Source organism: Rhamphochromis sp. 'chilingali' (genome assembly GCF_963969265.1).
Source record: "Rhamphochromis sp. 'chilingali' genome assembly, chromosome: 1".
Classification (NCBI taxonomy): Eukaryota; Metazoa; Chordata; class Actinopteri; order Cichliformes; family Cichlidae; genus Rhamphochromis; species Rhamphochromis sp. 'chilingali'.
In genome coordinates, this window is record NC_137929.1 from 22,071,616 (window position 1) to 22,087,791 (window position 16,176).

General features: G+C 38.9%; 2 protein-coding genes across 5 annotated transcripts in view; both read right to left on the bottom strand.

Moving 5' to 3' along the window:
- Window positions 1-2,649: 2,649 nt before the first annotated feature.
- Window positions 2,650-12,398, bottom strand: LOC308412054 (interleukin-13 receptor subunit alpha-1-like). 2 transcript variants are annotated; one of them, XM_080906135.1, is made up of 11 exons: window positions 12,222-12,398; window positions 11,902-12,029; window positions 9,946-10,100; window positions 9,262-9,427; window positions 9,048-9,147; window positions 8,513-8,664; window positions 8,265-8,398; window positions 7,932-8,064; window positions 6,977-7,076; window positions 3,792-3,876; window positions 2,650-3,709 (listed from the first exon to the last, which is right to left on the bottom strand). In XM_080906135.1, the coding sequence occupies exons 2-11, from the start codon at window positions 11,966-11,968 to the stop codon at window positions 3,617-3,619; spliced, it is 1,185 nt and encodes a 394-aa protein (XP_080762261.1). In that variant the 5' UTR covers window positions 11,969-12,029; window positions 12,222-12,398; the 3' UTR covers window positions 2,650-3,616. The 2 variants fall into 2 exon arrangements, with proteins under 2 accessions (XP_080762261.1, XP_080762260.1); XM_080906134.1 differs by lacking the exon at window positions 12,222-12,398 and having other exon boundaries at window positions 11,902-12,212.
- Window positions 12,399-13,569: 1,171 nt separating this feature from the next.
- Window positions 13,570-16,176, bottom strand: part of dock11 (dedicator of cytokinesis 11) — a 79,611-nt gene continuing 77,004 nt past the window's right edge. For all 3 annotated transcript variants that reach the window (XM_080906108.1, XM_080906107.1, XM_080906109.1), the window contains one exon: window positions 13,570-15,108. In XM_080906108.1, the coding sequence (XP_080762234.1) occupies window positions 15,019-15,108 (90 nt within the window). In that variant the 3' untranslated portion in view covers window positions 13,570-15,018. The remainder of the gene's footprint in view (window positions 15,109-16,176) is intronic.

The window sequence follows — 16,176 nt, forward strand, 5'->3', positions numbered from 1 at the left end:
AACAACAGCTGTTGTTGCTTTCTACACATGCTATTGTTTTTGTAACCTTGAGATGTTTCAGCGTGTCGCAACATTAAGAGACATTTTTTTGTTTTGCAAAGCTACCATCTGTGACCATTACACCGTGGTGCATGCAAATAATATTTTAATGATGTCTTGTGAAACTTGTACCTTCATATTTCATGTTTTTTACATGTTAGCGGTGCATGCCGTGGCTGTAGACCCAATTTAATTGTTTATACATTAGTTAAAAAAATAGAAAAATAACACCTCTCATGTCATTCTTGGCTGGTGTAGTCAAAGAAACGGGGCAGTGAGAGAGTCACACATGGCCGTTTTATATTTAATTTTGACTGCAGGTGGGAAGCAAGGTCACGTCATGTATGAGCATATTTACAGTAGTTTCCTCGCTGCCTGCCTCACTAGTTTTCGTAGATATCTGCAGTTTCTGAGTAAATGCCGCTGTGGAGCCAAATTCCCAAAAAAATGTTGAGACTCTGTTTAACAGTACAGATGTAAATGGGAACCTCGGGAATCTTTTCTTCGGAGGAACTCTGCCTCTTTGAAAATCCAGCTGAAAACAGCTGGTGGAATAAATGCGCTGCATCCAGTAACACTTGCTTTTCTAGTCTTTTGTTCCTATTTATTTATTTTTTGCTTTTTTGGGATGCGTTGCTGCCAACAAATTCAAACTGAGTTCATATTTTTCTTTTCATGAAATAGTAAAGCGTCTCAGTTCACTCATCTGATGTTTTCTTTGTGCTATTGTGAATAAAACATGTTTGAGATTTCCGCTTTTCTGCCCATCAGTCTTATTCCTTTGTCCTCTCAAAAACTGAAAGCACAAACACGCACGTCGGTGATAGCAAACAGGTTAAATGTTTGACACCCACATAAAAGTATTTACTTATATGTCCATTATCTTCATGCTACGTGTGGTTGGTTTATGTTGACCAATGAAATACGTTGCTGAGAGAGAGGAGGGTGAGGAGAGCAATTGAGGATGTGCAAATGAGGAAGGTCAAAAGACTTCTTCAATAATCTGAGGGGTAGGGTCAAGATTTGGAACAAATACCATGAAAGCGTGGATCCATCTTGGTTTGTATGGGTATTTCAGGGTTCTGGTGGTGGTGTTATGGTTTGGGGATCATTTTGGGGACTTTGGGCTTTTTTTTTTTAAGCCAAATGTTGATTTAGCTGCCACAGCCTCCTTGAGAATTGTTGCAGGCCATGTCCATCCCTTCAAGACCACAGTATTCCCATCTTCTTCCAGCAGGATAACACGCCATGTCACAAAGCCCAACTGGTCTAAAACATCGTAAACTTAAACTTGAACATAACGATGAGTCAAATGACCATCACGGTCAGCAGATCACTGTCTAATAGAGCATCTTTGGGATGTGGCTAAACAGGAAAGTCACATCATGGATGTGCGGCCAACAAATTTGCTGCAGATTTGATGTTGTTGTGTCAATATGGACCAGAATCTCTGATGAATGTTTCCAGCATCTTGTATCTATGCAATGAAGAACTGATGCAGTTCTGATGGCAAAAAGAGGTTCAACCCACTATTAGCTATGTGTAAGCAATGAAGTAACTGATGTCCGACCCTGTTCTCCAGGCAGAGAAAGAGCATGGACAGCCACTCATACCTTCAAGCAAAGACTTATAAAAATGGACTGTCGTCTGTGGCACAATACATGGTTTAGTGGGGTAAAAAAGTTCTTTGTCATTGTCACCTCAGTGTTTTGAAATCAGCTGAGCAGGGCTGGATCTGACAGATAAACAGACACTGTGTGCTCATACAGTATTCACATGCCCAGCCTAAAACCTTTATACACTTGTTTTTGCAGCAACTCCCCCTGCTGGCCAGTAGAACAAAGTGCAGGTTTACAACTCCATTGCAATGGCCTCACTTTTTAAAGATTTCACGCAAATGCGTCAGTTTATTTAAAGCCTATTTTTGTTTGCTATGACTTCACAGCAGCCAAAAAGGGAAAAATAGGTTGATCATTAAAAAAATGATAAAAAAAAACCCAAACTCAGTGTCTGAAGCCTCATATAAGCTTTAGAAAGAGCGTTATTGTTCTGCCCTTCTTCACTTACATCATGAGATCCTGTTTCAGTGCTCATACAGGAACCTGACTATTGTTTTAAGAATGAGCTGAAAAACTGAGCTTCTGTACTTATCCTCGGGGAGTATCTCCCCCTGCAACCTCCAGTTTAATCTACAATGGGTAGGTTTTTTTTGTTTCCGTCTTTCAGGAACAAAAACATGTTAATGATTCAGGTTAATACCTGCTCACTGAAAATACACACATCCAGATGCTGAGACAAGCTGCTCATTTCTGTTTGAGCAACTATTACAAGAAAGGCTGAGCGGGTTCCACATTATCACATCCAAAACACAGATCAACACACATGTTTCCCTCCCCCAAACAAATCCATGTTTTTAATCTGTCTCAAAAAGTCTCTAAAGCTCAAAAGTTGTGTTGGAAGCCCCCATTTCCCCTGGAGCTACTTTGGACTTCACCTTCCTTCCTTCCTTTTCAAGGAAGAGCATTTCCCTCTCAAGGTGATATTTCCATTTGGTTGTGTTAAATGCCAAGTCAAAATAGCGCTGCACGGAGTTGACAGTGTGACGTCGAAGTTTGTAATTATTTTATTATATGTTCAGATGTTTACAGTTCTTGGAGTACTTACATCACTTCTCTCTTTACAAAGTTTGAAAGTTTTGTACAAAGACAGAAAACTCTTAATGCCACACATCAAAGATCTTTTATACAGCTTAACTTTAGTAAGAAAATGCCATCCAAAACATGTCTGCCAGCAGAGTTCATGCAAGTGAATATTTAGACTGACAAGGTGAAAGTTCTTTTCACATGCACCAACAATGGTAAAACAGAGAAGTATACGTAGGCTGTCGCAGTCACCCAGCACTAAAGCCCAGCAGTGTGCTCTCATCCCGACGTGTTTTCCACAGTTTGGGGCTTTTTTTGCTACCAAAACCTTGCATCCTAGTTAATTCCTGCACAGGTGACTCCGGATGGCAGTCAAATTTTCATTTGTAGAAATAAGGTTCATGTTGTGACAAGATTACACTTGTTTTTCTTTCCATTTTATGAGTTACAGCAGATATCCAGGGAAAAGTCAGCTCTTGTTACCACTAGAACATCTTCCAGATTAATCAGCCTCCTCTGGTCTTCTCTTTCCAACGGGAATGCAAAGCCTCCCCTTATCTTCCTCTGCCTCAGCATGAGGATATCAATCCCACTCACATTTCTGGGTCCACGGTCGGGCAGCTTTTCTGAAGCAAATTCCGAAGATTTACTGCATTTCTTTATCCTGTCCACAGCACGCTCAATCAGCGTGGATCTGCACTGTCCCACAGAGTTACTTATTAGCAGGTGAAATTCCTTTTTATGCAAACACGGACACAGGTGTTCACCAGTGCAGCAGAGGTGCCCCACAGCACACGTCAAACCTGCAACAGGTATGAAACTTTCAACCGAAAAAAGGCAAGTGAAACTAAATGTTTTCAACCTGCTGTTAAGTTACTATGTATATGTTCCTTCAAGTCCATCTGCACTGCGAGCATTCCTCTGAACATGTGTGATTAGGAGATTTCCTGAGGAATTGTGTTTTCAGATACAAGGATGATGTGTTCAGTGGATTCTGGCTCCGCTTTGTACAGATCTCCAGGGATGGACTGAAAAACACAGCAGTGTAAAAATGAGTATTTATGAGGACAGAAAGAGCATTTGACTAGACTTTTTTTTTCAAGTATATACCTTAGAATCTCTGTTTCCAGTCATCATCATTTCCTTGAATATTGTTGAAGGATCAGGTATCCTGGGACAAAAGATTTCCCTGTTCCTGCAACACACACACACAAAACCCCAACACATCATGTTTAGGCATGACTCTGACACTGGAAATACCTTGGAAGTACCTTGTGGTGTGAAATCATGTTACACAACGTCATATGGAAAATTTAAACCATCATTCAAATACTTTTCAGGGAAGTAGTACAGATACCTGCAAGTTCTTTCATTGATTTCAAGAACCAAAAGTGAGAACTAGGTTTCTTTGGTTTTTATTCCAGTATTTTAGCCAGGTAAGATAACACCAACTGAGATTCAAAGCAGAGTCGTTTTTATGTCTTGAAGTGAACCAATTCACCTTCTCCAAGAAAACAGCAGCAGAAAAGGAAGATGGTGGAGTTCGTGTAAAAAACAGGGACTCTTTGAAGGTCTAGTGTTATTTCTGTGTGTCTGCATGTTTGCTGTTTTATCAACATTTATTATAAATCTGGATTTCTTACAGGACAGTGTCTATAGGAGTATATAGTCTTTATTTTTGTCATTAATTCTTATCAAGAAAAATATTATATTTTTATTTAAGTTTTTAACTAATTATTAAAGATCTTAAATCTTATCTGAAAACATGTTGCACCTTTTACATGATTCACTGGCATTCAGTCAGGACAAACAACACACCCAGAGCATGTCAGGTGAACTGTAAAAAGCAGACCTCTCCTCAAACGTGCATGTTTGGACCCATCCTTTACACCACTGCCATCTTGAGGCCACCAGTGGATATGGTCTCTGGAAGCACAATTAACACTGAAGCCACTGAAATCTGGACTGGTAGGTGTTCAGCAGCTTGCAGTTGGTTAGTTTTTTGTACATGTGCATTGTGGGTAAATCTTTGGTGTTTGTTGGAAGACTGACAAAACATTAGCGTGCTAGCTAAGCTGTTGCTGGCTCTGCTTTCACTGCTCTGAGATCAGTTACCAGAAATAAGAGTTGTAGAAATAAGAGTTAGCGCTCTCATTTATCATTGTAAGAGAAGAGGTTTTTTTCTTAGTGACCACTTTGGCCGACATGCGTGATGTAAGAAACGTTTAAATTTAATAAAGTTAAGCAAGCTGACCAGGTGATGGTTCTACCGTGCCGGTAGAACCATCACCTGGTCAGCTTGCTTAACTTTATTACTTTTAACTTTTTATACCAGGGGGTTTCTCAGAGATATTGAAAGTGCCTTTCAATATCTCTGAGAAACCCCCTGGTTGACCTAACGTACAATTAACCCAGCTATTTTACTAATACACAACCTTCATTTTTCATTAATTATTTAATCCCACATATTTTCTTAAATCAAGTTAGACCATGCTCAGGTCTTTCATTTCAGCTCTGATTCTTTTTGAATAGATGAATATTAAAATACATGCTAAAATCATGATGAAAACCTATGATTTGATAGGATATGAGGCATTAGTGTAGATTAAACAGAACATGTATATGAAAGAAAGTGTTTAGAATAAGTCCAACCTTAAACATCTGCAGCAATAATATTAATTCATTTAGCACTGATGGGAAACATATTTCTGCAAAGTAAATCCTTTGATTTTTGATACTTTATGTGCAATTTTACAGTAATACAGTTTCATGTGAAGTATTCTTTTGCTACTTTTGCTAAAGCAGCAGTTTTAAACAGTCCTTCACTCCTCATTACAAGCTAGTGCTAAATAGTTAGAAACTATAGTAGTAATAAAATATTCAAATTCTATAGCCAGGATGAGGGCAGAAAGAGGCTGTCACAGCAGTATGTTTTGTAACTTCAGACGTTCACACAGATACGATATGAAGCTCCAGTATTAGATAAATATTATTTCCAACTATGGATCATGCACAGCTAGTCGAGTAGGTCCATGAATACAAATCCACAGCTGGAAAATGGCAGAGTAGGTCATATTTTTACCTATTTTATCGATGCAGCTCTACCTGACACACCAGTCTGTTGTGCTGGGAGAATCACTTTAGGTCTCAGTATAACCAGCTGATATTAGCTACTTGCCTATCTATTAGCATTGGCATTAATAGCGGCCAGTAAATGACACATGGGAAAAACACCCCACAACCATGCCATGATGTTACAGAGTTTCTTCACCAGAGGGCACTCTGAATCTTCCCTCTTGGCAACACATCACAAACACAACAACCAGCTTATCCAGAGTCATGTAGAGCACAAAAGAGTAAATAAGTGACTACATAAATGTAAAAGAAATCTATTTATGTTTTGACAACAAACAGAATATCTGATTTTTAAAATACCAAACATGAATATCAGTTTTAAAGATCCTGCATAGGCCAGGCTCTAGTCTGAACCTTTATTATTTTACCCTGCACATAGATCACGCCACAGACTCAATAAAGTTATGATATAAAAATGTGTGAAAGCTTTTCTTAGAGTAAATAAACTAAGCTGCTAAGTCATATGAGTTCATAGCACTATGGGAGGTTATAGTGCTTTCACTTCTGCTGTGTCTGTGTGTATAAAGGCACAGTCTGGCAGGAGAGGGTGAGAGTTTTTAATCATTTGGGCCTATGACTAAGCCTTCTGCTATTTGCTACGTGTTTGCTGCAGGCCACACCTACTTGCCTGTGGCTACAGGTGGGGCAGTTTTGTCAACCTTTCCACTCAGAGGCATCGTCATTCTGTTTACTGATTAAACACTAGTCCTCAAGAGTCCTCAAGAGTAGCCACTCGCCATGGTCTATCAATTCTATTATCTTCTTTTCTTATAAAATCAAATTACACCAAAGTCACATCAGGAGATATTTTCACTACATGAAAAGCAAAGAGAAACTCAGCCCTCTCCCCGGGGCAAACATTTACTGACAGTGAGGAGGGGAAAAAACTTTTACAAGAAGAAACCTCCTCAGGTAGCTTCCATGCTAGTGTTTATTTGGTTAACTATTGCTTGACAGACGCAGTAGGAGAAGCTTCTTTTGACATTAGTCTTTTAATGTCTCTCTGAGTGCAATGAGGCTACTGCACAAATCATTCTTGACACTGACTAAATCAACTCAACAATACTGTATGCTGTGCAAAACCATTGTTTAAAACATGGATTTTGCAAAATCTGCACTTGCACACAAACATTCACTTTTGAAATCATTCTGGCACATACCTCTGGAAGCAGTAGCAGGACAGAATGACGGAGACAGAAAGAATAATTGGGACGACGATGGCGATCACAGTCAGCATCTCATCTGGAGACCTATTCTCCCCTGGAGTGAACAAGAGAGACTTCCTGGTAAAGCTTTTAGGAGATTTTCAACATTTTTGCACATTGTGTTGCACATAATATTGTGTATCACAGTGGTTTGCTAGTGTCTAATTTCTAATTGATGATCCAAATTCAGTGCTCCAAAGTTTACAAACAATACTTTTTGTAAATTCATTTTAAAATGTGCCATTAGACATGATGGAGAACAGCTAAAAAGCAAGGCTGTATAGAGCTTTCATTAACTAACAGATAGCTCAATCACCCATCACATGAATGCTGGGATTTTCTGCTTCTAGCCGTGTTCCTGTTGTACAACATAGCTCGAATTAGTGAGCCAGCACCTGCAAAACTATTCTTTTTTGTAGCACGGTACACTGCAACATCAGACACAGGCATTTTAGTTATTTATTTGTTTTATGGAGTGTGTAAGATTAATGTGTGATCCTTAAAATATACTGTTTAGTATACGACAGTGTTGCTTTGATTCCTTGTGTCCAAGTGACTGTGAGTTATTTTCTTGTAAACGAAGTTCCTGATGATGATGAGTCATTATTAAAATGACCCGACTTCACCCACCCACAGAACTTTATACACTAATTGGTGCATTTCCGATTGCAGCCTCACGCTGATTTGGCCTACATTACAATATCTGCACCAACATGTAGTTTGACACAAAATTTAAAGATGAAGTGAAACTTGAATCATTGAATCAATATGCTGTCAGTGATGTGATTAGTACATGATAAAAACACGAACATACAACTCTGTGTGCACATCATGGGATCTCATGATAATGTAAATATAATTATTTAAATATACTCATATTAATAATTAGTAATACTGGTTAGACAGTTACCGTGAGTTATGACTTCACTGAGGTCACTGGACAAAGGGATGCAGTATTGATCAGTCTGCACACTGTATTGGAATTTGTATTGGCAGTTTTTGTTATAGAGGATTTTCAGAGGTGGCTCTTTAGTGTGGAGAGTCTGAAAAATAAGAAGCACACAAAACCAATGTTGCACTTTGTCAGTATGGAACAACTGTAGCATTGACATAATATCTGGATTTAAGACAGACAAATGTGAAAATAATTTTTTTTCTGATATTTGATAGAAATGTTCAGCTATGAGATTATTCCAGCGTCTCATAAAACACTTAAGCAGAACGTCACAATGTGAGAACTTACTCTGACTTTATTGCACTCGGTGATGCAGACACTATAGTTTAATCCACATTTTCCAACAGCCGGACCTCGATCTTCCCATGTCAGGTCGAGATAGCCTTTATCTTCTGCGATGTTCATCTTTGGTAAAGGTATCACTGAGGAAATAACAAAACACTTGTTAAAAAAAAAACAAAAAACGTTAACATTTCGTATTCATTTTCACAGCTTGGAATGACATTAACAATAAAAAAATTAAAAATAACACCAACCAAATTTAGGTTTGAGGGTGTTGCGTCCAGTTTCAGTCTCCACGAGCACATAGATGCCAAAGTTAAGATTATTCACGTTTAGATAACAAACATCCTTTTCATGGCTGGTGGACCCATCACATGCTCTGATTTTATCATGTTCCTCTGAAGTCCTGTAATAACAGAATGAGGAGTTAACAAGAGAAGTGAAAAACATAAAAAGCTTTTTCACTTCAGCCAGTGACTCATGTGATTCCTTCAAAGTTCCCAGATTAATATTCAGATGAAATGTTAAATAATTCAAATCGGCACAAGATTCTGACGAAGCCACAAGCAGGTTTTAACAAAATACTGCTGTCCAATATTTGTCACTCTGTAACATCCATACACAGAGTACTGCTACAGAAATGTATTGCAGTAGTTCATTTTCACAGAACCCCTGACTAATGATGTGCTGATTCACGGCACTAATCCTATATTTTTTCTTTAGATAAAATTTCGCTCCACACAGAGACTGCGTTACATTTCTTTTGTTGTTTGCAGCTTTTATGCTCACCTGTAGCTGATGTTCAGCTTGACTGACTCATTGACTGGTTTCCAGAAACACTTTGTTCTGTGAGACTCAAGTGAACATCTGAAGTCCGTCACCAATTCAGCTGTAAGTACAACAAAAGAATTAAGTCACACACATAGATATATATTTAAAAAAAAAATTATTCTAGAAGGACTTAAGTTATTATATATCAGCATTTCAGCTTTCTGGTACTTACTGCGGCGCTTTGAAGATTTAATGGTTTTGATCACAGGTCTGCTTTCCTTCCAGTGACTACACACAGGATCTAGAACAGCTTGAATGCTGATATTCCAGTGATCAGAGTGCTCATCTTCTGTGAAGTACTTCACTGTGAAATGATTAACTAGGCTTCGGGGCAATGGCTGGAAAAAAAAAATATATATATTTAGTGAAATTTAAATAATTCTTAGTTCTCCAGCACTCTGTCTGATATCCACTTTAAGGGCACTTTATTTTCATAAATAGAAAACATTTTTTTAGATAAATGACGCTTTTTGTGTTTTTTTAACTTAACTTTAGGGTTATTTACAGCGCTGTATTGTTCAATATAAATGATGTTTTATTTATTTATTTATTTTAACTTATCAGGTCAATAAATTCACCATTGTGAAAAACTAGAATTTGATTAATATTTTGTTTGTTTTCATATTATCATTAAACATGTTTGGACTAATTTGCCATACGTTTGATGATAGTAGGTCTATGGTACATGAAAAAAATGCCAGATAGGTCAAGTGGATATTCTTTATAGATTTGAAAACTGTCATTACACATGGAAAAAACAGTTATTAATAAGAACTAATACCAAATACAGGTTAAAACTTTGTTTCACAAATCTAATGTCAGCCTGTCTCACTGCTGGCTTTCAGTTCAATATTACCTCAACTGACTGCGGTAGTTCATATCTGGATACTGCATATTTGACTGTACAGTTTTTCGGGAGATTGTCTGGCTTCTTCCAGGACCAGGACACGGTCACTTGAAATTGGTCATCCCACCTATATGTCACATCTGTTGGTTCGGGAAGTTGATAATCTGCAGGTATAAGAAGAGCCGTTACTCCCAGCTTTGCATAAATGATCAATGCTGCTCAGAAACGATCGTGGTGGGCTACCACCGAAGCCAGAAATGACATTTCCCACGAACTCTTTCACAACACTCGCTGCAGTCTGCAATTAGTTCCTTGTGACACTCATTGTGACACTGATGTGTTTTGTAATACCTCGGACTGAAGCTGAAGATTGTAAAGCTGTAACTGTTGTCATCATTATACATCATTATATATATCATTTTTTGTGCTTCTGTTATGCAATAATGGTAGTTGATTGGCAGTAATTTGGCAAAGTCATCTCCAAAAACAGATGATCAGATTTATTACCAGCAAACTCACGGAAAATGTCATTGCACCTAGGAATACCTAGGAAAAATGAAATCATTTAATTGCGCCAAATCAGGGAAATATCCAGCATGAAAATCACCTGACTGTACATGAACTGGAGGACATTCCTCACATTCCCCCTCCACCTCTGTTTTTACTATTAGATTGGTTGGAAATGCTCTTGAATCATATGCAAAATGTCCTCGGCACCACCCACACATGGAGTGTTAGGGTGTAGTAAAATGCGCTGATATCCACACTGGGCATGGAAAAGGACAGCAGTGATTCCTAGTAGTTTTTAAACACATGATTATAAATATGAATGTGTCATTTTAAATTCATTTGTCATAAAAATGAATGCGTCTTTAGATTTATCTTACAATCACACAATAAAGTGCAGCTGCTCGGCGTTGAAAATGTGACGCTGACGTTTTCTTCGGATTACAGTATATGTGCACAGGCTTTTTATGCAAAGTGACACAACATAATGGGGGATATCATATCTTAGACAGATGTCCTGGAATCAAAAATAATGGGGGAGATGATTTAATTTAAATGCTATGAGACATCCTTTTAAATTTTGCCTCAGCTCTGTCATTGTTACACTTTCACTTGCGCAGGTTACCCCGCAACTGGTTGCGCTGCGCACCTGTAAAGTGAAAGACAGCCTCTTTAAGCGCAAACTAACCGTTAAGGTGCACTTGGTAAAATCGAGGGAGACTGAGTGAAGTCATAAGAATAAGAAATATACTCTGAATTTATACTCAAACAGAAAGACATCAGCGAATGTGTTCCAAAGAGCTCTCTGAATTAGCCAGATCCTTGGAGATAACTACCCTAACACATTAACACATTTTGTTACTGGGGATTAGAATTAACAACGCAAAACCACCGAGGTCAAGTTTAATGTGCTTTCCAATTCGTTTATTCATAGCAATAATTCATTACATGCCAATAATAACAACAACAATAATAATAGTAATAATACCACTTGGTGTAATAGGGTCAAGACCCTTAAAGTAACACTTCACCAAGTGTTATTAGTGCAGCGGAAAGGAAATGCTCCTTGAAGAGGAAGAAACCTCAGGGTGGGATTCCCGGATAAGGTGAGAGGAAAGCGGAGACAGAAATAACTATAAATAAATAAAAATAAAAATACGCACTTACATTTAAAATTTAAATATTATCTGACTTATGCGTTAATTTATTATTTTTTACAAGGGCAAAAACACACAAACTACAACCACAAAAGTGCTTTAATTTAATTGGCAAATAAATAGCAAGTTGTTAGAGAGCTCGAGACGCTCGGTTAACGAATAACGCGCGTGCGTCTAAAACATGCTAATTAAAGTCTGGTTTGACGGGCTGGGTACGCTCACCGACAGGTTCCCTTTAACCGAACAATTTTTAGATGTAGACTATTATTAAAACTGGGATAACAACTAATGAGTGTTTTACCTGCTTTACAGTTGAAAGTCATGGTGGTCGCGCAGAGAAAGATGAAAAACTGCTGAGCGACAGTCATGTTGCCTCCAAGCGTCCGGACTTTATTCCTGGAAGCGTTTCAGGAGCTCGTTTGATTCCCTCTAGGAATCAAAGTAGAAAATAAATGTATATATATATCTATGTAAAAGGAAAAAATACCGGCGACAGACCGTCTAGGTTAAAAGAAAAAAAGGTTGTTTTTTTTCTAAAAAGTGAATGGAAACCGGGAAACGAGAAAACGAAGCCAAAACTCCAGCTACACCTTAACTGTCTCCGTGCCCACTGAACCTTACCGGGAAGGTCGGGGCGGAGTTGTTTCGAGTGGGAGGAAACTGTAATGACAACGAAGCTACGACATGTCACGGAGTGAAAATGCGTCAGCCTCGGTTACCAAACGCTGTCGGAAACGGGAATCCAGCGTCCATACAACAAATCGTTTTGGGGAATAAAGGAAGCTGCTCCCGTCGCTCTCTTAATGGGGGCAACATTACGCATGCGTGTGATCTTAAGTGCGATATATCAAACCGCAAGTGTCCATCCATTCCTCCAGGAAGTCGTCAGGCCCTAAATGAGTCTGTGAATCATTAAGCTTATTATGTGGTAATGGCTTTATGCTGCAACAAACAATATAGAGTGGGCCAAACTGATAACACGGGTGCAGGAAAGGCCAAGAAAAACATAGATAGTTGTGTTAGACTTCAGATTTATTCGGTTATGGGTCAAGCTCAAAGCCTCCGTGGATGATATTAGACTAAATTAATGCTACAGTAATTGCGGTTGTAAAGAAAACTGCTGAAAACTTTGTGGTGGATTTCGCCTGTTTCAACATGCAGAAAGCAGCCGGTGGTTGAAAGAGGAACAAGCAAACCCCAGCGAGGGTTTCCAAAGAGCGCATGAAGCCTGAAAAACCAAAACCTGTGAGCGAGCTGCTGCTGCGACACTTCATGTGTGGTGTGAGACGTGATAGTATAATCCAGTCATAAACCCTGTTTCTCACTAGGACAAGCAGAATCGAGTGTGCAGACAAAAGCCATACATTTTTTTGTTTGCACGCTGTACTTGCAGTGATTTGTGAATAATTTTATCATCTACGTCTTCATGCATTTGGAAAGTTTTATCATGATCGTCTCATGTAGGATTTGTTCCAGGCCTCATTTCATGATGGCTCAAGTGTTTTGAACAATGAGGCTTGCTGACAGGCAGTGTCACACCTAACAACTTTTGTTTTTTAACTTATGAAGCGAGGCTGGTATATATATGAGGAATGTGCTTTGGTACTGTCTTGGTGAAATATGTTTTCTCTTAAAAAAAATGTTGCTGACATTAAATGAGCAAAAATCAAATTTCTCATTTCATCGTTTGATTCAGTTACTGACAATTCTTTTTTTAAAAGCCTTTTAAATAATATCCAGATAACTGGGTTTTGCTTGTACTTACACTGAACACAGCCTGTATACGCTCCTCCTGTGCTTTCCCAGCTGTGATGGAAATGAAAATGTTTTGGGAGACTGTTTATGTTGGCTTTAAAAGGCCAGTGCGGCGTCCTCAGCCACATCTGCGGAGAAAGAATGTATGAGCGATACTAAAAAAGCCCCACAGAGATCTTTTCAACTACTGTCTTTAAGTTCAAACATCATTTTAGGCAAACGCAATGAGTATTTCCCCCCCACAGGTTTTATTGAAAAAGGGATTTTACAAAGGAAGTTTGACAAGCAGCTTCACCTCAGTAAACAATGCAATAAAAATGACAAACAGAAATCTCTGCTAGGACGGATTCTGGACCAACAAGAGTCCAAAAAAGTGGCTAAATAATACACCATACATACAATACATATAAACATACATGGATACAGAGTTTATTTTACAGCATGTTGACAAATTATGTACATCTGCTTAAATATTATTTATCTGTCTGCTAATTTCAGTGTAGCACTTGTGAAATACTGTGAATAACCAGCATGTGAGGCTTCTTATTACTCAAGATAAAGGAGTCTTTTCAGAAGACAGAGCACAAAGGCACTGGATCCAAAATCAGGTCTTTAATAACTCAATGCACTGAAGTAAATCTCATCACAACGCTGTCATCGCTTTGTCAATTTCTCATTTCAAATGTCCAAAAATAATAATATTTCAATGATTGTTTTCAAGCTGTAATAGAATTAGCAATCTATATTATGCATTCACGCGCGCACAGTCCAGAACACTGTTACTCCAAAGGGATTTTGTTTTGTCTTAACAATGCACTTGACAACTTTTAAACTACACAAGCCACTCCTGTCAGATTTATTCCAACCCTGAGCTCTGTCTTGTCTTCACTGTGACTTTGGAGCAGTCACAAGAGGCCTGCCATTGAATAAACAAGGTAGTAACTTTGCCCTGATGCTCTATAAGCTGTTGCTCTTTAGTTGTGACTTATCTGTTTATCACCTTCTCCTCAGTCGTCAGGAATGCGCTGCTAGCACATAAACATCGACCCTTTGCCAGACAGAGTCTCGAAATGCTTTCGGTTAGTGCCTTTTATAAAAGAGTTGAACTAGTTGAGCCGGTATGGTAGCACGAAACCTCTCGCCACAAACACTGAGACGCAATCTAAAGGTGCTACTGTCTTTAAAAAGGTGACTCAAGTTGTAAAAGTTGGGACGGAGCGCAGTGTCCTGCATAGATCTAAAGGGCGGCATTGCAAATAGAAAATAGAAAAACTGTTTAACCAGCAGTCAGTCTGGCAGTTTGCTGTAAAGGTGGGGGGGGGGAAAGTGCAATGCAGCTGAGCGTAACACCTAAACCTGACATGCAGACACGTAAATGGTGTTGCTGTAATACATTCTCAGAATTACTGCTGCTGTGGTTTGAGGACTAAATCTGAGTGCTGTGCCGCAAGCTGTTACCCCCACCGTCCACTGCACATCCAGCAAAGATGCCGTTGATAGCCAAATGGCATCTTCACCAGGGGGAATGTTTTGGCATGCATAGCTGGGCAGATTTGCACTGACAAATTCCTTGTTATAAACCAATCCAGGTCCTCAAGGGAGAAGTGCAAGGATATACAGAAGTGTGGGTGGCCGCAAGAGACGGAGGGTGGTGTGCAGGAGGTCAACCGAGGTCAGTGGACGTCCCGCTGATGGCACGGAACACATGGAGGGAGTTCTGTAGTAGCGATCGCATCATATCCTCCGGGTATATCTGGGGTCAAAGCAAAACAAAAGCACAATCAGTGTCAGACACACACTTTGAGTACTGTGAGTTGGTGTTCTTCACATGCAAGCTGAGTGCACACTAAAGCTGGACTTTATAGTACTGCACAGTGGCCTACACCACAGTGGGTGATGGTGCACCTGCATCGCCCTGCCCTCACCAGAGACTAAGATCAGAATTTTGGCCATAATCTTCAACAGTGGGGTACTTTTTGTCAAATGCAGAATATTTCAGAATGTACTGAGTCAAAGCGCAGACTGTGGGAGATGTGAAAATGGCATAAGTCTGCACTGGCAGAATAATGGCTTAATGGCACTGTGAGCAAGCTAGATACATTTACAGGATAAAACATTGTGTTTAACGGATGCATTATTCTATGGTTGATCAATAAACTGTGTTTATGAAGCATATTAATTCCAAGCAGCAAAAACACAGTTTTTGTGTACTGTGTTGCCACAAAGTGCAGATAGTTTTCTGAGAAGGTCATGCAAGGCAAGGCAAGGCATTTCATTTATATGGAACCAAACACTACAGTCATTCAAGGTGCTTTACAAGAAAAATGAAAAACAAAAATAACAGGATTTTTAAAAAAAGAAGACAGAAATAATATAAATAAAAACGACAATGGTAACAATGATGGAACAGCTACTCGGTTAGTTGAAAGCAATAGTGAATAAAGCTGGTTTAGCTTCTTTTAATTTCAATGGATACAGTTGGAGAAGTCCTGACCTCAGTGGGCAGCTGGTTCCAGCTTTGGGCATCACACTGGCTAAATCACCCCATTTAGTTTAAGCTCTGTGACCACTAGGTGACCAGATCTTGGAGAAGCCTACCACATCTGTATCTTAGACATCTTAGGCATACATTTAACAACCAGTAAAAAATTATTTTTATTTTTTATTTAAAATAAAAAACTTTAAATTGAATTTTGTATTTTAATGGAAGCAATGCAGGGAGCTGAGAATTGGAGTGATATCCACTCTCTTCCTGGATTTTGTTAAAATTCTAGCAGCACAATTCTAGGCTAACTGTAAATGTCTTGTAGTCTTTTTAGCC